Raw genomic sequence first — 22,197 nt, forward strand, 5'->3', positions numbered from 1 at the left:
GCTGCAACTACCGCTAAAAGGAGCGTTTATTCTGCAGCCATATCCCTGTTCTCATTCCAGGGGGAGAGGGTTCGTGTCTTTGCGTCTACCGGACTGGACTGAGGAGGGGCGGTCTCACCTAGAGAAAGCAGAGGTGGAAGAAAAAGTGAGGGACGACCTGACCGCTCCTGCATGTGTGTCCGATGCCCGCCCCGTGGGCACCGGCGGGATCTGTGCCCTGAGCGTCAGTGCAGAGTACAGCCAAGAGTCTGGGCTCTCCGGGTACGTGTGCCCACGAGAGTGGAGGATGTGTGCCAGTGGGAATGATGTGTGAGAGGTGGTGGCAATCGTACACCCGGACCCACGTGAGGGGATCACCGTGGTGACGTTCATGTTTAGGGTGGCCAAGGATAGCCGTGGAAAGAGAAAGGGGGAGGGGGGCTGGAGCGGGATGAGAGAGGGCGGGGAATGAGCTTGGCAGGGACCTGCCTAAGTGCATCTCAACGAGGCGTTGGTGACTGGGAGACCCTCTCAGCGTCCTGGACTGCCTGCAGGTGTGTGCGGGCAGAGCCGGCTAAGCCCCCCCGGGAATATTGCGTCGTACGTGGCTGAGGATGTTTTTGGAAACAGCTCAACCTAGTTCCTGTGCTTCTGGACTCCTAGCAGGGAGGAGATGTCCTCGAATTTGGGGCCACCGGAGGTTTGGAGGAGGAAGGCATCTTAAAGCTCAGAACAAGCCCAGGCGCCTGGGATTGCGGCTCGGGTCCCGGGCTGAGCCGAGCCGCAGACCCGGACGGGGGAGGGGCCTGCAGGGGCGGAGCCTGCCGGAGGGGCGGGGCCTCGGCTGCTGCAGCGCGGGCCGGGCCAGGGGGCGCCTCGCGCGGTCGCAGCTCGGAAGAGCGATGCAGTGAGGCGGGCTCGGCTGGCGGACGTGCAGGGAGCGGGGGCCGCGGGCGCGCTGCAGAGATGTGACTTGGGCCCAGGGCCAGCAGGAGCGTCGGCGCTGCGGGGCCGCGAGGGTCGGTAAGTGCCAGCCAGCGCCGGCACGGGGAGGACGCCGCGGGGACCCCAGAAACTTTTCCCGCCGTGGGTTTGGGAAGATCCGGAGGGGATCCGGGCTCGTGCTTGTTCTGTTTTTCCCTCCTCGGAGTGCATTTGCAGGGAGGCTGTGGGTTTCGGCTGAAGGGGTGCCACAGTGCGGCGGGAGAGGAGCTGCAGAGGGCTGACCGAGGGCAGGGGTTTGGGGACCTTTATCTGGGGCGGGATCCACAAACCAGGTAGAAGCCGAGGCTCTGGTTAGGGTCCGGGGTGACGACGGGCGACAGGCAGCTGGGAATAAATGGGAGTCCAGCCCTGGGCTAGGGACCCCTGTGAGGGGCGTCACGGGGTAGGGGGCGCTGACGGGGGGGTGCGGGAGGAGCGCGGATTGCTGGTGGTGAACTACGCAGACCTGGCCTGGGGCAAAGGCCGGCCTTTGGAGACGTGAAGCCTCACCTGCCGCAGGGTCTGGGGGGACCCAGCTTGCTTCCCGCAGCGGCCGCGCAGTCCTGGAAAAGGCGCGAGCGGGTGGGCACCACGGGGAGGAAATCTGAGGCTGGGGGGCGGGGAGGGATGGTGGGCTGGAAGTCCAGGGGCGGCTGCGTACGCTGAAGGGGAAGGATTTCTGGACAGGCGAGGGCTCTGGGGCCTCTGAGGAAGGCAGCTTTCTAGGGGACTGGGGCTCGAAGCCCCGCAAGAACCCACACGTTTTCGGGGACCGGGTGGGAGGGGCGAGCACCGACCAGGAGTCCGCACCCCTCCTTGGCCGGCTGTAGCTGGTTAAATAGCTCTGAGTCGGCTCACCGACCTTGCCCCAGAGGACGCCCCAAAACGGAGGGCCTGCCCCCCTGTTCTTGCTCCGTCAGACCCAGGCCTAGCCGGTTCCCCCCTTCTCCTTCTGTTCGCCAAGGGGGCGGCTCTTTGGAACGGGGACAAAGGCCCCGGGAGTGTGGCGGGCACCACCGTCCCCGCCTGGGGCCCCAGCACACGCGCCGCATCGGCCGCCGGACTGCGCCCGGGTGGGGGCACCTGAGCAGCGTCCAGAAAGCTCCGGGGCTCCCCCACAAAGACAAGAGGAGGCAGGAGAGGCCGGCACCCCCCCCCCCCCCCCCCCACACACACACACAGCACTTCGGAATGTTATTTCCTAAGTTTCTTTCGTGGGCAGTCAGGCTTTGGGAATAACCACACTTGGAGTTAAACTGCATGCAAATAGCATGTAAATAGAATGCAAATTGGCATCTGTTGGTTGGAAACCCTCCTCCGGGCTAGTTTTCTAACTCCACTGTGAACATTGTTTCCCTGATCCCGTCGCTTCTAAGTCTGAAAAGGGTCAGCTGAGCTGGAAGAGGGGAAGATGGAGTGTTGGGGGCGGGGGGAGCTGCAGTTTGGGGCCCAGGCAGCAAAAGAGGGAGGGCTTTCTTTATTAAGAAAGAAAAAAAAAAAGACTAAATCTTTACTGAATTTTGTTTGTTTGTTTGTTTGTTTTTCAACACTTGTGGTGGACACAGAACCGAGTGGTGAGGAAATGCCTTGTATAAAATGAATAGGGCCCAGAGTAGGGGGCGGGGGAACTGCAGAGACCTGGACGGAGAAACTCTAATGGAGCAAATAAATACCGCCTCGTACAACACCTGCCCGGGACAGGGCTGCCTGGAAAACAGAGTGGTCAGGACTTCTGGTGCACGAGGTGACAAGGCGAATGGAATTTTTAAGCGGACCCCAGCAAGAGGGTGTCCTCCACTTAGAGGGCGATCGGGGTAAGGGCATCCAGGCTGCAGGAGGTTGGAGGTGGGAAATAGGCTTGGGGGAAGAGACACAAAGACCATTGTAGCCAGAGTGAGTGGGCGGATTGGTGGGGATAGGCGAGAGGGGACAGGAGGCGCTGGACAGATCCTGGTCTTTGGAGAGCCCTGGAAAGGTATTTTGAATTTATTCTGAACCCTCGGAGAGTTCCCAGCGGGAGGCCACAGGGGTGTGGTTTTAAGAGCCCCGGTGACCTCCACAAGGAGACAGACAGCAGGCAGCTCCTTTGGTGCCGCTTACAGGCAGGCTGTGGTGTAGGGAGTCCGGGCTGTGGAACCAGTCGCGGGCACTGCCCTGAGCCCCAGAGAGCCCCGTTAGCTAATTGAAGGAGTGGCTTGGGTTTTCAAAGATCCACCTCCTACTTCCACACAGTCTTACTTACCATAGGGAACCCCAACCCAGGGTCCAAGACCTCTGTAGCATTTCAGCTGGAGCTTGCTGGGGATTTCCCGTTAGTCACGCTCTCGCCTCAGAACTGTACCCAGAGAAGAATCCTAGCACTGAGGTTCAGGCATCCTAGGCTGCAATTTGCATTTAAATGATTGCTTTTATTTACAGGCCCCGCAGCTGCTTTGCATATTCATGGCTCATAGAGCTGATGTTCTTGCTGTACCAACTTACTAACCTCAGAGGGCCTGTAAAGTTGAGCTCCGGGAAGAGGCTAGTGTCTAGTCAGCACAGAGTAATGAAGATGATGACACTCTTAACTTGGAAAAGATATCAGAGCGAGGCACAGACATTTTGGGTCTGGGAAAGAGTTTAATGTCAGGAAACTTTGTAACGGTTTAAACTAGCCAAGCAGGAAACACACGGGGAGGCGGGGGGGGGGGGGGGGGGGGGGGGGGGGGGGCCTCCAGGGGAGTGGGCCAGGACAGAGTGTAATGCTGGAGCTCAAGAGACCCTGGCTCCCAGCCCCAACCTGGACTTATGCCAGACATGGGGCCCGGACTGGGGTGCAGTGAAAAGGCCCTGGGGTCAGGAGCTGGGAGAAATGGATTCCTAGTTTGGTCTGTAGATTCCACGAAGCCTCTGGCCGAGGCGGCTTGACTTCGTTGCCTTCATGGTCCCCACAGGACAATGGGACCCTTGAGTGTCTTAGCGAGCTAGCACCCCCTGCTTCCTCTGCGCAAAGGGCTGTTCACAGGGACCTCAAGCTGGCAGCACAACCACCTCCACCTTACAGAGGAAGGGCTGAGGTTCCGAGAGCTTAAGCAACACCAATGTCACACAGTTCTATTTGACCTCCCTCCTGTCGAGATCTTGGAGTGTGAAGAGGATGTAAACTGTGGCAGATATTCAGCTGGGTACTGAGCTATGAAGTTTGCTGGGACTGGGAAAACTTGCTCCTCCCCCCTCCAACACACCTGCTCACACACACACCCCCCAATACTCTGGTTCAGATTCTGCCCTCCTGCCCTCCTGGCAAAGCAGGAAGAACATTCTCTTTGGAACCCTGCTGGTAGCCCCAGGGCTGAGGCTGGTCAGAAGGGTTGCAGGGCAGTTTGGGACATTTTCCATCCCTATGGGAGGACCAGAGGAAGGAGATCCTACCTCCCAGGAGGAGGCCCGAGTGTGGTCTCCAGCAGCTTTGGCTCTGACTGCTTCATAGCCACGGCTGGTTTCAAGGGTCACTGGCCCGGGTTCAACCTTGACAGTGAGGCTCACGCTCAGAGCTCCTGTTCCCATCTGAAGACTGGTCTCCTTCCCTCCACCTCAAGGACCTGTTTGTTGGCTGTGGCAGATGATGGGAGAGGCTGGAAAGCAGTGGTAGATAAACAGACTGGAGAGCCCCCTCACGATTCCACCTCCATGGCAACAGTCCCTCCTAGGAAATCCATGGCAAAAGTTACCACTGCAGAGAGTAGAACATTTACCAATCTTTTAATTTTTTCTACGTTAACTAGTGTTCTACACGGTATAGTTATCGTGTGTGTGTGTGTGTGTGTGTGTGTGTGTGTGTGTATGTGTGTGTGTGTGTGTGTGTGTTTGCTTGGGCTATATGTGCATATGGAGAACAGAGGTTGACACTGTTTTAGATTCTTTGTCACTTTTATTGACTGAAGCAGGGTCGAACTTGCCAATTTGGCTAGTCTAGGTAGCAGCTTGCCCCTGGTAACCCACCCCAGGCGTCTCCACCTCCGGGCACTGGGATTACAGGCCGGCCAATCCTGGAGTCCAACTTTTAGGTGAGTTCTGGGAATCCGTCCTTTCTTCACAAACACTTTATCCACTTGGCCACCCCACAGCCCCCACCTCCCATTTGAGACTGCGCTTAAACGTGAGATCCTCCTGCCTCGGCTTCTCAAATGTTAGGATTACAGGTGAATGCCCACTTGCAGTTACCTCAGTCCTCACCACTCAGCCCTCAGTGATTTCAGGTGCTGTTATTACCCTCACTTTGCAAATGAGGAAACTGAGGCAAGAAAGGTTAACTCGGCAGCTCAGAGTCATAGTGTGCTAGCAAGCGCTCTGTGCCGGGGTTAAGTCCAGTGGCGTGTGCATGCTGGACCACTCCCCAGCAACAAGGTAGGATTTAAAACTTCGGGGGAGGGGTCTGACTCTGAAGTCCTTGGGGAGACGCGGGCTAAGCAGTTTTGCTCTCCCGTTCACAGTGTCCTACATCGTCCTCACCAGTTTCTGTGGAACCAGCACTCAGGACAGTGGAGGAGACTGGGGGCTGCTGGGTACTCCTGGCTCCTCTGTAGACTGTGTGTGTGTGTGTGTGTGTGTGTGTGTGTGTGTGTGTGTGTGGTTTGTAAATATGTGAGGTGTGGTGCGGTGTATTATGGCCCTGTGGTGTGGTGTATGCTGGGGGGGGGGGTGATTTGGGTGGGTGTGTTTCACAGTGTATTTAGGAACATCGGAGTGAGTCACACTTCTGAGTGCCAGGGCTGGCAGCAGAGGTAATTAGTATGTGAGCCGAGGCTTGTGCATTCATTCCCGTCTATTCTTTACTCCCTTTGAGGAGCCGGCGGGCCCTCACCCCCATGGGTTTGTTGCCATGTATTCATCCATCCCAGGCAGCTCTGCCTGGAGGCTGCCTCAGAACCTCTAATCTGGTATTGTTCCACACAGGGCCCTTGGAGGTGGGAAGCAGCAGGTGGCTGATTGAAAGGATAGGGCTTACCTGACAAGGGCATCCAGTGCCTGCCTGGAGCTCCTGCTCTCTGTGTCCTCATTCATCTTGATGTCTGTGCGTGAGTGGGGCCTGCAGGTCTGGGGCAGCCGAAGAGGCAAACTCTCAAGCCCCTCAGTTTCCTCCTTGTTAGAAGGAAATGATAGCACAGTAGCGGGCACCTTTAAGTTTCATTCACTTAGCAACTGAAGGCCACAACAAAACAGATGAGGGCCTGGAGGTGGCGGGTGGAGAGGAACAGACCAAAAGACAACTAGAATAAGGGGAAACTGGGCTGGAGGGCAAAGTGCAAGCAGGAGGGCCCGAGTTCGGATCCCGTGGCCATGCACATCTCTAAGGCCAGTTGCTGGGGCTTAGAGACATGCAGAGGCCTCCTGGAAAGACAGTGAATGGACTCAGTGAGATCCAGGTTCAGTAAGGGACCCTGTCTCTAACAGTGTGGCCAGTCAAGGAGGAAGACATCCAAAGTCGGCCTCTGGCCAGGCATGTCTGCTTGGGTGAGGATACCAGCATGTGTTTGTGTGTGCACACACATGCACACCCAGAGTCAGGGGTCAAAAAGTACTGGCGAAGTGTGCGGTGGGAGCAGGGAGGACCTCTTGCAGATAAACCATCCAGCAAAAGACACCAGTGACTCTTCTACAAGTTCTGGCCTACGGAAAGCCCAGAAACAATAAGATGCTTGTTTGCCTCAGGCGCCGCTCTCCTGACACCACGTGACCTTGGCCAAGCAGCAACTCTCCCTGTACTGCACAGCATGATCTCCTGTGAAATGGAGACAGCCTTAGCGCTTGCCTCCGGGATTGTTCTGTAGCTTGTGTATTTGGTTTTGGGCTTAAGGTTTCTCAGCGGTAGCTCAGGCTGGACTAGAAGTTACTATGTAGCCCTAGCTTGCTATGGTCCTCTAGCCCCAACCTCCCAAACAACGCTGGGATTACAGGCCTGTACCACCATATCTAGCTCCCTTAGGCAGATTCTTAGGATGTTACTATATGCGTCAGGGAATCCAGGAAGCAATTACTGTAGTCGTTGATGTGATAGAAACCCTAGATGAGCCAGTGGCCTTGGCCTCGGCGTAACCCTTTCCCCTCATCCTGTATGTAGTTCTGTGGAATTGGGAGGTTGCACCCCATAGTCATCCTTAGAGACAGCAGTGACCAGCTTGAGACAACTGGGCTCTCCCCTGTGGTGTCTGGCCATGGTTGGGTTCATCTATACCCCTACTATGGGGCAAGAGGGAACCCTTATGCCTAGGTTTTTGGGAACTCGCTGGCAAGTGACAGAAACCCAACTCAAACTGGTTTCAATCAGAGGATGTAGTTTATCGGTTGCTGGTTCCAGGCATCAGTGGATCTAGCCGCCTTTCAGTAGATTAGGACTCAAGCCCTTCCCCTAGATGTTGCCTCTGGGTCAGCCTTACTCTCTAACGGGTTCTCTCCCCGGGAGGGACAGTCTCCCTCCCCTAACCTCTCCTCCTCTAACCAATTTCATCAAAAAGAGAAGATGCTGCATTAGCTACAATTTTAGTTACTTTTCCTGACAAGAAGAACTAATGAGGAGAAAGGGTTTATCTCAGTTCACAGTTGGAGGGTATAATAAATCAGAACAGAAATCAAGGCTGTAGGATCTTGAGGCGGCTGGTATTGAATCCACAGTCAGAAAGCAGAAGGAGAGGACTATGCTGAGGTCACTGTCTCCATATGCAGTCTAGGAGTCCAGCCCAGTGAACAGTGTGGCCTGCTTTTAGAGTGGGTCTACCCAACTCAGTTAATCAGTCCCTTCCAGTCATGTCCAGAGGTTTGCCTCCTAGGTGAGTCTACAGTCTATCAAGTTGATATTACCCATCACGGCTACATTTTCTTGGGGTTTTTGTTTGTTTGTTTTGGGTTTGGTTTGGTTTTTCAAGACAGGGTTTCTCTGTGTAGTCCTAGCTGTCCTGGACTCACTTTGTAGACCAAGCTAGCCTCCCACTCAGAGAGATCCACCTACCTCTGCCTCTTGAGTGCTGGGATTAAAGACGTGTGCCACTGCGCCCAGCTCGCAGCTACATTTCTTGACACACAAAATAGCTGATCAGAACAAGGGATGACAGGAGCATTTGGCTTCATGGTTTTTGAGACTTCGTCATGACAGGGATGGCATGCCAGTGGCAGTGCACAGCATCATCTCTTCATGTGGCCATAGGCCAGGACTCGGCGGTGGGGTCTAAAGCCAGGCCATTCACTGTCAAAGGTGATGACGTCTACCCACCAAGCCCCACCTCCTAAAGGTCCCTTGGCCTTTAAACTAGCTCCACCAGCTGAGGACATTTCGCTTAAGTCCTACCAGACCTCCAGCTGGGAGCTAGGGCTTACTCTCCAAAAGGAAATTGGGAGTTCTTCCCAGAAACGAGAGAAGCAACTGCTGCCACAAAACCCATAGCTGCCCTGGAAGGAGAAAAGGGCTTTACCTGTGGCCGTGAAAACAGAGAGCATGAGAGGGTCCATTTCCTGAGGCAGAAAGAAAATGGAAACTGGAGTCCTGGACATGCGCTTCGAGAATACCGAACAGTTTCGGAAGTGTGGGCGCCATCTGGATGTTACTCATTTCAGGTTGGGTGGACAGGAGAGACAAGAAGCAAGTGAGAAGAGCTGAGGAGACCAAATTGCCGTTTACAGCCGGGGGGTGGACATAACTAAAAGAAAGCCAAGTTTTGCAGTGAAGGGTGTGGTGAGGTACAGGCCCGACCAGGACCTGGTGGGTTTCCTGGTTTCTCTTACCAGTTCCGACCTTGATGTCTAAAACCAGCCTTTCTCAGCCTTAGTCCCATAGGCTGACTGGGCTGCATTGTTCTGTCGGACGAAACTGCTGTTCCGTTGTAGGCCTGGTCATTAGTCAACAGATGCCCGTTCTTCCCTCTCCTGTTCTGACATCCAAAACTGGTTGAGAACCACTGGTCAAAGGGTGCATAGGTGCATAGGTCCATATTCCAGAAGCTCCTCCCAAACATCATCTCCTGATCCCCAGGGGAAGATGGAATTGGGTGTGAACTCGAGAGATTGCCTGGGCTGTGATGCTGAGAACTCTCTTAACGGCATTTGTATCACTGACGACTCATAAAGGGGAGACTCAGGCTGGAGCCCCTCCACCTTGTTGTGGGCCAATGGCAGCTTGTTCTGTCCCACCCAGCTCTTAAACTTTTGCTCGTAAGTGCTTTTGTTCAGAATGTGTCTCTCCAAAGGGCACTGTGCAGCCAGGTTCTTTGGGTGTGGGCATGGGCAACACACACACAAACTTGCAGGCATTGGTTCTTTCTTTCTGTCCTTTGGGTCGAAGGGATCTAACTTAGGTTGTCTGGCTGGCCAGCAAGCACTTTTACCCACTGAGCCAGCTGGCCAGCCTCCAACACAGTTTAGAAACATCAAGAGAGACGAACTTTCATGTGTTGGGGGTAGTGGTCAGTGGTCAGGACACAGTGAGTTAGTTAAACAAGTGTCCCTCACGGAGCCTCCACGGCACGATTACGATTAGACTACAAGCAGACGGTCAATAGCTAGGGTGCATCCCCACCCCTAAATTTGCCTGAGTGGGGCTTCTTGTGGAAGGAGCCCCTCTTTCCAAGTACCTTCTGTTTGTAACACGCTTTCCCTTTATAAGCATAGTGGTCCACCCCATACCACCAGCCACCTTCTGCAGCATCAATAATTTATGCAGTCGATGGCAGGGAGGTCAAGGCAGGCACAAGGGAGCTCATGTAAAGGAGAGGAAAAGAAAGAGAGGTGGTCGATACTGCATTTACTCAACGGAAGCCCCAGGGACGCCTGGCGCTGTGCTGTGGGGAGGGTGGCTGGTTACGGACCTACGCATAGATGAGGTTAAAATGGCTTACTATGACGAGTAATGAGCATGGGCCACAGCTGTGCAGACCAAGTCCCACCCTTTTCAAAACCAAGGAGCTGGTGTCCATGGGATAAAGGGCGGACTGAATACCCTTGGAGTCCTTGTTCCATAGGGATTTCCTACGTGCCTGCCCTGTGCCGGTTACTGTGTATTAATAATGGTGTCTTTACCACTAATCCTTTGTGGGGGGATTTTGTGCCCCTCACCCAGGAGATAGTTGGCAGTATAAAGGAGCAGGGTTGAAGAAACCCATCCCACAATGCATAGGACAGGCCCAAAGACAGACAGACAGACAGACAGACATAATGAAAAGACCTGTCCCAGATACCAAATGGGAGTAAAAGAAACTGTCCCAAAGACATAAACAAACAAATAAACAAACAAACAAACAAACAAATAAATAATAAAAAAGACCTGTCCCAGATACCAAATGGGAGTAAAAGAAACTGTCTCTGTCCTGAGGTAGCACACAAAGGCAAGAAGGGAGGACAGGAGAAAAGGAAGGAGTAAAGAAACAAAGTAGACAAAAATGGCAGGCTTGATTAGAGCTAGGCCCACAAGACTCTGCCTGTGGCCTGTGAGAGCCGCACTGACCTTGGCAGAGTCTGCGCTGATGGTTCTGGAGCGAGCTGGGGGAGGAAGCATCATTGCGGAGCCAGCCAGGCCTGGTGACACTGGCCTGCATGCCCTGCTGCTCGAGAGCCTGGGGCAGGAAGGCCACCAGTGCAAAGCCCACCTGGGCTATGGTGAGTTCAGAGGCAGCTGGAGTAAGGTAGTATAACTCTATCTCAAAATGAAAATTTAAAATAATGTAAATGGGTCAGGGATGTACCGTGCATGAGACCCTAGGTTCAACTATACAGGTAGAAAAAACAAAATTAAAAGAATCAGAGAGTGTCCTAGCAGGGGAAGCGAAGACTGGATCAGGGCTGTCACGGACCACCTGGAGCACACCTGGGGGAAAGTGTGGCAACTTAAACTCTCAGGCAGCCCCGGGTAGGGACAACAGGTGAGTCGAGTGAATGGAGCCTCAAGAGATCTTTGAAGGAGGAAGGTGGGGTGTGTGAGGGAGACAGAGCTCAGAAACGCTCCTGGGTGTACAGGCACAGCCACAGGAAATGCTCCAGGATTTCCCTGGATGCCAACAGCCTTGGTGCCAGCCTTCAGCTGATGTTCCAGGCCCTTCTGCGAAAGGCACAGTATTCACACGTAGCCTATACCCATACCCCGTGGACTTGGATCACTTAAAACACCCAATACATCGTCATCCCTTACTATGCAATGTTTCGGTAACAACAAAAAATGTCTGCCTGTGTTCAGAACGGAAAGAACCTTTTTCTCCACTATTCTTCATCTAAGCTTAGTTGAATCCACGGGTGCTGCAGACCTAGCTGGGACCACTAAATGTACCATGTGTGTAATGCTGGGGTCTCTCTCTCTCTCTCTCTCTGCCGAGAGGAGGGTGGCTTCCTGGAGTGTGGTTGTGTGGCCTGGGGCGAGTGTCACACCCTGAGGACCCTGTTTTGTCACTTGAAAATGGAGGTCACAATAGGACCTGCTGCCTCACAGGGCATTATGAGGACTGGCTGAGTCCAGTTTTGGGCCTAGAGCAAGTGGATCAGTAAATACTCCACATTAGCCTTTAAAAGTTGAAGGAGAAGAAACACAGTATTGCCCCAGCTGAGTGTCTGGCTGGTAGCTGTCCCTTTAAAACTTTTCTCATTCCCTTACTGGAAGAAGCCAGGCTGCACAGGGGTAGAGGGAGAAGGTGAGTCTCCCTCCTGTAAGTTATCTAGGTACTGCTAGTGCTGGTTCATGGCTACTGATCTGGGCCAGGGTTCAAGTAGGTGACAGAGTGCCTGCTCGAGGGAGCATGATGCCTGGAGAAAGTCAATGCTGTTATCTCAAGTGCCTGAAGGAGCCGTGATGGCTAGCAGGTTTGAAGAGAGCTAAGTCCTCAGGAAATCAGCAGAGTGGGGCATTATACTGGATTGATCGCTCTCCCTAACTGTTCCCATTTTCTAGACCGTTCCTGGTGTCAGAGAGAAAGATGAGAACCCATCAGGTGTTCCCCTTGCCCCTGCTCCTGGTGATTGCGTCTGTGGCTTCAGAGAACGCTAGCACATCCCGGGGCTGTGGGCTGGACCTTCTTCCTCAGTACGTGTCCCTGTGCGACCTGGACGCCATCTGGGGCATCGTGGTGGAGGCAGTGGCCGGGGCGGGAGCCCTGATCACACTGCTCCTGATGCTTATCCTCCTGGTGAGACTGCCCTTCATCAAGGACAAGGAGAAGAGGAGGCCCGTGTGCCTCCACTTCCTCTTCCTGCTGGGGACCCTGGGCCTCTTTGGGCTGACGTTCGCCTTCATCATTCAGATGGACGAGACCATCTGCTCCATCCGACGCTTCCTCTGGGGTGTCCTCTTCGCGCTCTGCTTCTCCTGCCTGCTGAGCCAGGCGTGGCGGGTACGGAGGCTGGTGCGCCAGGGCACAAGCCCGGCCGGCTGGCAGCTGGTGAGCCTGGCACTGTGCCTGATGATGGTGCAGGTCATCATTGCCACTGAGTGGCTGGTGCTGACTGTGCTGCGTGACACGAAGCCAGCCTGCGCCTATGAGCCCATGGACTTTGTGATGGCGCTCATCTACGACATGGTACTGCTGGCCATCACCCTGGCGCAGTCCCTCTTCACGCTCTGTGGCAAGTTCAGGCGGTGGAAGGCGAATGGAGCCTTCATCCTCATCACTACCTTCCTCTCTGTGCTCATCTGGGTGGTCTGGATGACTATGTACCTCTTCGGCAACACCATCATTAAGAAGGGAGATTCCTGGAACGACCCCACCTTGGCCATTACACTGGTGGCCAGCGGCTGGGTCTTTGTCATCTTCCATGCCATCCCGGAGATCCACTACACCCTTCTCCCACCCCTGCAGGAGAACCCACCCAATTACTTTGACACTTCACAGCCCAGGATGCGGGAGACGGCATTTGAGGAGGACATGGCCCTGCCGAGGGCCTACATGGAGAACAAGGCCTTCTCGATGGATGAACATAATGCAGGTAAAGCAACCACTGCCTGACCTGGGGCAACAGACTCCGCAATCATGAATGTTCCCCGTGCTAACTGGTCAGAGATATTCTTACGTATCCTTTTCCTCACGCCGATGGCCAACTAATTTCTTATAAAAATCCAACAGTGGGGAGACGGCTGAGTTGGTAAATGCTGTCAGGGGAAGCAAGATGACTGGGTTCGTTCTCCAGAACCGAGAGAAAAGCCAGGGGTGGTAACATGTGCTTATAATTCCAGTGTTGAGGAGGTAGAGACAGGCATATCCCAGGGGCAAGCTGATCAGCCAGCCTGATCTCTGAGGCTTTGTGTCTGAAAACACAAGGGTTGGTTTCTAAGAACAGTATCTGAAGTTGACCTCTTACCTAAACATGTACACACAGAGATACACATTTATCACTATAACAACAAGCACGCAGGTTGCTGGCTTTTAAATGATGTGGGAAGCTCCCTTGGTAGACTATTTTCCCAGCATGCATATGGTCCTGGGTCTAGCTCCAGCAATGCACACACCGGAACAAACAAACAAAGTTGTGTCTATTAGGTCGCACAGTGCTGAGCCTGCCTTCCTCTACGGCTGCAGTTTTCTGAACCTCGCTGGAGTCAGTGGGCATTGGAAAGCCAGGCCTCTTGCCTGCCTTATGCTCTGGCTAGGAATACACTTCCTGCTTACCCCACTCTCTACCACCTCCTGCCGATGCCCCAACATTAGTTCCCTAGCTCCCTGCAAGCATTTGAGTGCGCACCTACCCTGTGTGCGAGACGGATGCAGGCCACCGTGACCGATGCTCCTGCCCTCCACCTCAGTCATCAGCAGGGTTCAAATTAGGCCCCGAAGTCCAGCATCCAGGTTCAAACCCTGACTCTCCCACCTCCACACCTGCTGTGTGGCTTTGGGTAGATTATATGACCTCCCTGAGCCTCGTTTTTTGTTTTTTTGTTTTTGTTTGTTTTGTTTTGTTTTCTCATTTGTGAAATAAAAATAATGGGAGGGCATACTGTGTAAAGATGCATTACAGAAAGGAACACAATGAGAATCAGACCCTAGTGGCACTGAGCATGGAGCCTGTGGGTCTTGGCTGGGGTCTCTTGAAAGTGCAGTGTGAGACACTCAGGGGTAAAGGTTTACTGGAATGGTGGTCCCTACAAGGAGAGCACAGATGCAGGTTGCCAAGACAGCTGCATCTATAGGCTCGCTTCCACTACAACCAGGCTCAGCCCTGCAGAGACCATCTGAAAATGTATGTAGAGCTGACCCCCAAACTGGCTCACCAGGTGAGAAGGCTTGCCACCCAGCCACTCTTAACTTCCCTCTGCCATCATCAACATCTCTACAGTTCTTCTGGGGTCAGAGGAAGAGAGCCAACTTGGTGGCAGTTGGGGTGACATCCGGGTCACTACTTCTTTCTGCTCAGGGGTGACGTCAGATAGGATGGAGGAGGATGTGGCCACCAGTACCCCTGAGGCCCAACTCTTGCTGCTGCACAGGTGCCCCTTAGGGCATTGCTTAAAAGAAGCTGGCCGGGTCCCACCCCCGAGCTTAAAGAAATGACCTTTCTCAATTTCCTGAGACAACTCAGAGGGGCCCATCAGTAATGCTAAATCCCAGCCCTACAGAGGCACCGGTCACCTGTCACGTGCTGTCCACTAGCTCTCTGTGCCTGCACTATTCACCTTCAGCCTGCCCTCTTTCATCAGTCCCCAACGTCACCCTGTGAAGTTGGCCGTCTATACCCCTTCATGATGAATGGATGCAAGCTGAGGCTCAAAAGAACGGGTTTTCCTGAGGACAAACAGCTGGAACGTGGCCCACAGCATACTGAAATTTAGCAACATTTCTCTTTAGCAACATCCACCCAGGGGCCAGGTACAGGTGTGGGCCGTGTGGGTTGATCATGGAGGCCCAGGGTCTTCACTTCCTATAGAGCCACCCATATCCCTGTCACACCTAGATGTAGTGAGCTTCTTCGGCAGCCTGGCCATGAAGGGGGCCAGCAGCAGCCTCCTCTGGACAGAGGGGAAGGTCCCAGTGTGGCTGCAATCCAAGTTGCTCTCTTCTTCAGAAAGTTCCAGGCCAGATGGCTGTGTCTGCCAAGATGTTGGTAAGGACTCAGTGTCAGCCCAGCTGGGAACAGGAGAAGGTACAGTCACGCTAGAGGTCACCTTTGGAAGCCTAGAGGCCTACCAGGAGCTGTGGTGACAAAGGAGGGGCCTGGCTAGTCCTGGAGTCCTCGCAGAGCCACCTCTCCTTGCCAGGTCCTCCTGGGTGGGGGTGGGGGGCTCTCTGAGTTCCCGGACTCCTTGTATGTAACCTTGGAAATTGAGAAAAGGAAGGTAGTTGCGTACCTGTTATGTGTGTCTCCTGGGGAACTGGCCCATCACTCTGTCTCATTCTAAAAGAACCTGTGACCCCAATCCCTCTCCTGAGAGTTGAGAACCAGTGGTTGAAGGGAACGATTGGATTTCCTCAAAGAAAAACTGGAAGGTCAGAAGCACCCAAGCAGTAGTATTTTAAAAGTAATGACAGGTGTGACAGCACACGCCTGTAATTCCAGCACTCACTGAGAGTGAGTGGAGGCAGGAGGAGTGTGAGTTCAAATCCAGCCTGGGACACACAGCAAGACACACAATTCCCAACAGAACAAAAATTACAAATAGTAACAACAACAACAACAACAACATAAACAAAAAACGTACGTCAAGTGCCATTCTGAGCATTTTATTGGCTGCTCTCACTTAGTTCATACCCTAGCCCATGGGGTCCGTTTGTTGTGAAGGGGCTAAGTGCGACCCTGTCTCCAGAACAAAAATGAAACAGCGCAGCACTAGGGCAGAGTCATCCTTCTTTACCCTTCTCTCCATTAGACCCACCTGGGCTACTGAAGAAAACACCGATTTCTGCCCTTAGCCTGGCCAGCCAGGGCCCCTGATTAAGTCTGAGCCTGGGGTCTGTATAATTTTTAAGCAATCCAAATGATCCTAAGGTACCATTGGGTGGAAACCTTGGGTCCAGTCGCTGACCTGCCATCTGCTTAAGTCAGTGTGATCGAGGCCTTTCCAGGGTCAGCGGATGAAGAGCTCTAGTACCCTGGGAATGCTGTGGAATTTTCCATCAGGCACCAGCACTTATTTTCCCAATCCTCCGTTGCCCGCCCCAGGCTTCCCATAATAACAGTGCCGCAGTAAGCACTCTTATCCGTCCATCTTTCTGCTCCTCGGTCCACTGGCTTCCTTGCAAAAGATGTCCTAGATATGAGTTAAATAATCTGCACTTTAAATCTTGACACGTCATGCCAGGTGGCACCCCAGAAAGGTGGTCGATGAGTGCCCATTCTGTGGTTACACTGAGTCCCTCCCTAAGTCTTCAGCAGCCTTGTGTGTTGTCAAGACTTTTGTTTGTTTGTTTTTTAAGACAGGATGTTCTTGTTTGCTGGCTTGTAGTGCTGAGGATGGAACCTGGAGCCTGGTGCATTCTGGGCCACTGAGCTACATCCCTTTAGAATCTCAATGGTCTCACTCCACTATCATTCAGCAATAGGGTCCACTGCAGGCAAAGGAGCTGCTCAGGAATGCTTTGGAAACGGTTTGAGTAGGAACAAAATGTTACGGCACCTGCCCCACACTGTAGCCATCTTCAGATTAGAAATCGACTTACTCAAGCTCCCACAACAGCCAAAGATGAACTTAGGGGTCTGCTTTGGGGAAAGTGGTTTGGTTTCTTTTTTTGTGGGTGCAGTGAACTTTATTGATGGCATTCAAGAGAGTAGGGCTCCCTGGGCCCCTTCCAATCTTCTGGGGGTCTGGGATGGAAACTGAGGTAGATGGTCAGAGTCAGGGCCTGAGTTGGGGCAGGGACTCCTCAGCAGCCAGGGGCCTCTCTCTTGCTCTTGTGTCCAAGCTGGGGTAGGTGGTCCAGGGCTTCTTAATCCTTGGAGGCCATGTAGGCCATGAGGTCCACCATGTTGCTGTAGCAGTACCAGGAAATGAGCTTTACAAAATTGTCATTGAGGGCAATGACAGCCCCAGCACCAAAGGTGGAAGAGTGGGAGTCACTGTTGAAGTCACAGAAGACAACCTGGTCCTCAGTGTAGCACAGGATGCCCCTGAGTGGGCCTGTGGATGCCTGCTTCACCACCTTCTTGATGTCATCACCCTTGGCAGCTTTCTCCAGGCTGCATGTCAGATGCACGATGGACACACTGGGGAAGGAACGTGGAAGGCCATGCCAGCGAGCTTCCCGTTCAGCTCTTGGATGACCTTGTCCACAAGCCTTGGCAGCTCACCCTTACCATCACCTCCTGTTCCTCCTTTTTTTTTTGGGGGGGGGGGGGGGGGACGTCTTTTAATCTATCAAAAATATATGTCCACCGAAATCGCTTGAGACCAGGCAGAGCAGGCCTCAAAGCCACACAGAGAACATTCTGCCTGGGCTGGCCTTTATTCTAGAAACCCTTACTTCGCTGGCCGAGGACCATCTGGGTATGCTCCTTTGCCACAGTAGGAGCAGCTGTTGGCACCTTTCATGCTGCTTCAGCCGGTTTGTGTTTTAGGAAACCAGCCTCATCAGGGCCTTATCCTTAGAGTAAGTAATGCCAGTGAGCTACAGTGATCGTGTCTCCCTGCACCAGGATCTCCCGGTCAGCTTCTTGGGTTCTCTTCCCTTGACTGAGGTCCCATGAGGTGTCACGAGATGGAAGGCATGTTCTCCATGTCCTGTGGTTCTATGAAGCTTCAGTGGCCTCGCTCCCAGTATTTCCTTCCATCAGTGAGACCCCCACATACATACACTTAACCAGTGTCCTCATTAGTACCAATAAGGCATGAGGTAAGTGCTAAGGGATTCAAATACACCCAGAGATGTCACACCTCCAATCACATCTTAGAAAGTGCTAACAAGGCAGAGGAAACATTCACCTTTCAAAGGAACGTGGTTCCCGCTTTTGTTAGAGACCCTGGGCTCTCAGGTCTCCTGTTTACTGCTGGAGACCTTGAGTGAGGCCTCAGGGAAGGTATGACTCACTTGGCCTCACTTGCAGGGCCTACACCATAAAAAATCTGCATTTGACCAAGGAGTTTATGTCTGCGGGTACCCACTTAGGAATAACACTGCCTGCCCTTCACCTCTGCTGTGGGTCAGCTCTGGTAACTAGTCAAAAGCCTCTGGAATTGGTTACAAGCAACTTTTAAAAAAATATAATTTGAATGCTACCTATTTGAACAAATAAATGAAAATTCCAATGCCCTAGATAGCAGGCTTCGGGAAGAGCTAGATTCAAGAGACTCGAGTGATGCCTAGACTAAGACTCCTTCATCTCTTGGTGGAGGCATTATGATCCCCAGTAGCTCTGGTCTTGCACAGAATCCCAGGATGGAGAATTCTTTTCAGAAGTCTTGAGAAAACCCCCCAGGGTCAGTTTGATTGGCTCTGAATGTCATCCCTGAACCAGTGTGCTCTCAAAGATGGAATGCTCTGATTGGTCAGGCCTGTCACAAGCTGGACCCTGGGCCCATGCTGAGGAACCTAGAATGCCAAGGGTATGCTCAGAAAACCACTAGTAGCCTACACAGAGAGGGACCTAGGTACCATGGGTAGCAAGAGGACTGAGCTTCGGTTTCTGTGAAGAGGGAGTGTTTAGAAGCAGAGTCCCCACACCTGGGACTGGGCTCTGCGTTCAAGGGAAGCTGATGACAGTAGCAAAACTCCATCTTTAACTGTCCCCACTCCCCGTGCTGCCCTCGCTCAGCATAAGCAGCTGTCCAAGCCTTGGCGGTGCCAAAGCAAGAAAGAAAGCCTTCCTGAGTCTGTCCTGCAGTTTCTTTGGTCCAGTCTAGGGTGAACTATCCGTAATGACAGTTAACACAACTTGCTTCAACTTACCCAACCGTAATGGTTAACAGTAGAGCATCTGGAGCTGGTATGGGGGTTAGAAGCTGCCTGTTTCTGCCAGGCTTCCAGCGAGGGCTCAGCCAGCTGTGTGGCCTTGGCCATGGGACTTAAGCTTTATCTGTCGTTTAAAAAAAAAAAAAAAGCATCCACTATGCTATGAAAACTATCCCTCTATATGTCTCCTCTCACAGTACCTGGCTCTAAGGTAACTGTTTCTTGCCCAAGCTGTCTTACCGTATTCTCTCAGGGAAGACTTTTAAGTAGGGCCTTTCTTTGGCCAATATTAGTACTTCCAGTGAAACTAGGGATATCATCTTCCAGGTAAGATCTCCCTCCACTTGTGTGGAGGCTGGGGATGGGGCCTAAGGCCTTAGATGCAAGGCAGGTGCTCTGCCACTGAGCCAAAGACCGTATTTTAATTAGAATGCATCATTCGGTCAGTTTTGACAAAAGCAGTACGACCTGTATCCACCTTGTAGTATCACACAGAATGGTTTCACTATCCTGAAATGCCCCCCTTCCCCTGACCACCACTAATGGCCTTGATTTCCAGATGCTATCGTTGGCCTGATGTGAGAACCCCTCACAGGCTGGCTCCTATTACTCACAAACACATACTTGAGGTTCTCTATGTCTTTTCAAGTTGGTTTTCCTTTATTTGAAAATAAACTTTAATTTCTTCGAAGTACAGCCACCTGGGGCCGGAGAGATGACTCTGTTGATAAAGGGATTTCTATACAAGCTTGAAGATTTGAGTTTTATCCCCAGAGCCATTGTGGTGCTCACTTGTCCTCTCAGAGCTGGGAAGGTAGAGACAGGTGGATCCCTGGGACTTCCGTGGCCAGTGAGACACTGTCTCAAAAAGCAGAGTAGGAGCTGCAGAGTAGTTCAGAAAGCTGATACTCCTCCAGAAGATCAGAGTGCAGTTCCCACTATCCACACTGGGCAACTCAGAAGCTCATAACCTCCAACACCCTCGTTGGCCTCTGAGGGCACCTGTACATGCATACCTGTGCGTGTGTCTGCATGAGGATCGGGAGTTCAGAACCATCCTTGGCTACAGAATGAGTCTGAGCTACCTTAGATGCGGTCTCTGAAAAGAACAGCGCTAGTTCCTTGCCATCATTGCTTTGGATCTTTTATCCCTCCTTGGGAATGACAAGAGGGTCATTTTCCAGTGATATAATCACTGTCGTATGCATGTTTTCAGCAGTCCCCGGATCTGCAGTGTCCGCAAATGGGGACTGCTTTTGATTGATGTGCATACAGACCTGAACATATGTGTTGTTCTGCAGTGAGGTAAGGTGACAGCCCAGAAGTGTCTGTCACCCAGCCTGGCTCTAGCCGTTTGGGGAAGAGCAGGGCTTCATAAAAGTTCCCAACCCTCCTGAGGCTGGTCAGCCTCCTAGAGAGCCGAGAACAAAGCCCCTTTGTGACTTTTGTTTTGAATCAGGCTTGTGACAAAGGGGAGGAGCCACTCTGGTGGGTGGACAGAGTCACCCAGAGGAAGGGAACCACTGTGGTAGGTGGACAGAAGTGGGGGGAGCTAATTGCTATAGAAAAACAAAATTCTCCCTACTTTTCTCCTTCTCTTCTTTCTTCCTCCCTCCCTCCCCATTATCCCTGTCTCCTCCCTTGTCCTCCCCCCAACACACACCCCTGGTGTTGTCATCCTGGGAACCCCTTTCTCAGCTCTTCGATCAGCAGTGGGGTTTTCCAATGGAAGCTTGGGGAAAAGATCCAGCGGCAGCCTGGGAAAGAAGCCCAGCGGCTTGGGGAGCCGACCCAGCGCACCATTCAGAAGCAATGTGTATCAGCCGACCGAAATGGCCGTCGTGCTCAATGGCGGGACTGTAAGTATCAAAAGATGACGTCCGGGCAGGAGGCCCAAGAGCGTCGTCCAACCTAGTGGGGCAGCTTCAGCTAGGTACACCTGGAGGCTGCTTTTCTGGGCTGCTCACTGCAGCTCCATGCATGCGTACCTTCCATCTTTGTCTGGCCCCCTCTTCACATAAAGGAAAACCCACCGGTACTCATGGGGCCATCTGTAGATGTCCACCTGCTGCTTGGGGCTCTCTATCTAATGGATTTTCATCCTTGAGCACGGGGCCCCACCGCTCTCCTAGGGAGGTGACCCTAAGGAAAAGCTTTCTGTGAGGTTGTTTGCAGCCTTGCTGACATCCACCCTAGCTTCAGCCCCCTGGCCCCTACTCCGTCCAGTACTCCCAGCTGCCTCCAACTCCCTAAGAAATTGAAATCGTGCCCCTCAAACAGCAGAGCAGCTGTACTTATCTGTCGCCAAACAGACCCGCAGCAGAAAGTCTGACCTTTTGCTTTTTGCCTCCGTTGGAATGACTTTGTTTCATTCCAGCAAAATCCAAGGAGGTGCTCATTCCTACATGTACTTTGCAGACGTAGCTCCATGCTTGTCAGAAACAATGCATGAGCCAGTTCACATGTGCACATTCAACTTCCATTCTTTGTTTTGTGCCTATTCCATAACTCAACCTGAGCTTTTTTTTTTTTTTTTTTTTTTTTTTTTTTTTCCTTTTAATAGACCATCAGGGGATGGTCTTTGATCCCTGGAGGGAGAGAATTTTGGTTTTTCTGGCCTGAGAAGGCCCTGCTAGGCCCCGGGTTCACTTTGCTTTGAACAGGCTATAAGACAAATAGAAATACAGATTTGTGTTCTTAAATCCCCCTACCATCTCCTGGGCTGTTTCTTGTCCCGGGGCCAAGAAAAGCCTGACTTAACTTGTGACCACTGGTCCCCAAAGGGGCCAGCCCATGTGCTGTAATAAATACAGCCTGTCCATCATTCTGAAGTCCTCCCAGTTCCCTCAAGGCCAGTGTAGGGAAGAAAAGGGGGAACTTACCTGTTGGATCCTCTAAGCTCTCGGGGTGATGCTCACTGTTAGGATACTTGCCTAGCATGCCCGAGGGCTCATCACTTCTTAAAGCATGGTTTCAGAGTGAGGAGTGTGTCCCTTAGGGTGGGTGACATGAACCTCCAGTACATTTCTGTGGATGACTCAGCCCCACAGGTACAAGCAAAGGACATGTTTCTAATGATGACTTTGCAGAGTTCTTAGTACTGTCCTTATGTTATTCCAGATCCCAACTGCTCCGCCACCTCACACGGGAAGACACCACTGGTGAAAGACCTTAAGTTCCAGAGAATAAGAATCTCTCTTACCGATTTTATTCCCTGGCTGTGTCTTTCTTGAGGGCGAAATCAATAACCATGGCAGAGACAGGCCACCTGGAAGCCAGGAAATCCCACCAAGGGGATTTCGTGTAAATGTGACATATGGATGAACGGGAAAGCTAACAGTGACTGCCCTTCTGGTATCCTGCCATACACACACACACACACACACACACACACACACACACACACACACACACA

The 22,197-nt window shown here is 52.6% G+C and overlaps 1 protein-coding gene across 3 annotated transcripts; it reads left to right on the plus strand.

The window, feature by feature from the left end:
• Positions 1–254: 254 nt before the first annotated feature.
• Gprc5b (G protein-coupled receptor class C group 5 member B) lies at positions 255–22,191 on the plus strand. Of its 3 annotated transcripts, none has more exons than XM_055627374.1 (4): positions 255–261; positions 11,864–12,894; positions 20,481–20,641; positions 21,903–22,191. In XM_055627374.1, exons 2-4 carry the CDS (start codon positions 11,889–11,891, stop codon positions 21,945–21,947), a joined length of 1,212 nt encoding a protein of 403 aa, XP_055483349.1. In that variant the 5' UTR covers positions 255–261; positions 11,864–11,888; the 3' UTR covers positions 21,948–22,191. The 3 variants fall into 3 exon arrangements, with proteins under 3 accessions (XP_055483349.1, XP_055483350.1, XP_055483348.1); XM_055627375.1 differs by lacking the exon at positions 255–261 and adding an exon at positions 890–1,002; XM_055627373.1 differs by lacking the exon at positions 255–261 and adding an exon at positions 2,881–2,938.
• The last annotated feature ends 6 nt before the right edge of the window (positions 22,192–22,197 follow it).

Source organism: Psammomys obesus, unplaced genomic scaffold (genome assembly GCF_907164565.1).
Source record: "Psammomys obesus unplaced genomic scaffold, mPsaObe1.curated_primary_1811, whole genome shotgun sequence".
Lineage (NCBI taxonomy): Eukaryota > Metazoa > Chordata > Mammalia > Rodentia > Muridae > Psammomys > Psammomys obesus.

What these genes read in the sequence shown, in the direction of transcription:
- Gprc5b (XM_055627374.1), top strand. Translation starts at nt 11,889, where the DNA reads ATGAGAACCCATCAGGTGTTCCCCTTGCCCCTGCTCCTGGTGATTGCG. An exon ending in GATGGATGAACATAATGCAG is followed by an intron (nt 12,895 to 20,480) that starts GTAAAGCAACCA and finishes CCCCTTTCTCAG; the next exon opens with CTCTTCGATCAGCAGTGGGG. An exon ending in TCGTGCTCAATGGCGGGACT is followed by an intron (nt 20,642 to 21,902) that starts GTAAGTATCAAA and finishes ATGTTATTCCAG; the next exon opens with ATCCCAACTGCTCCGCCACC.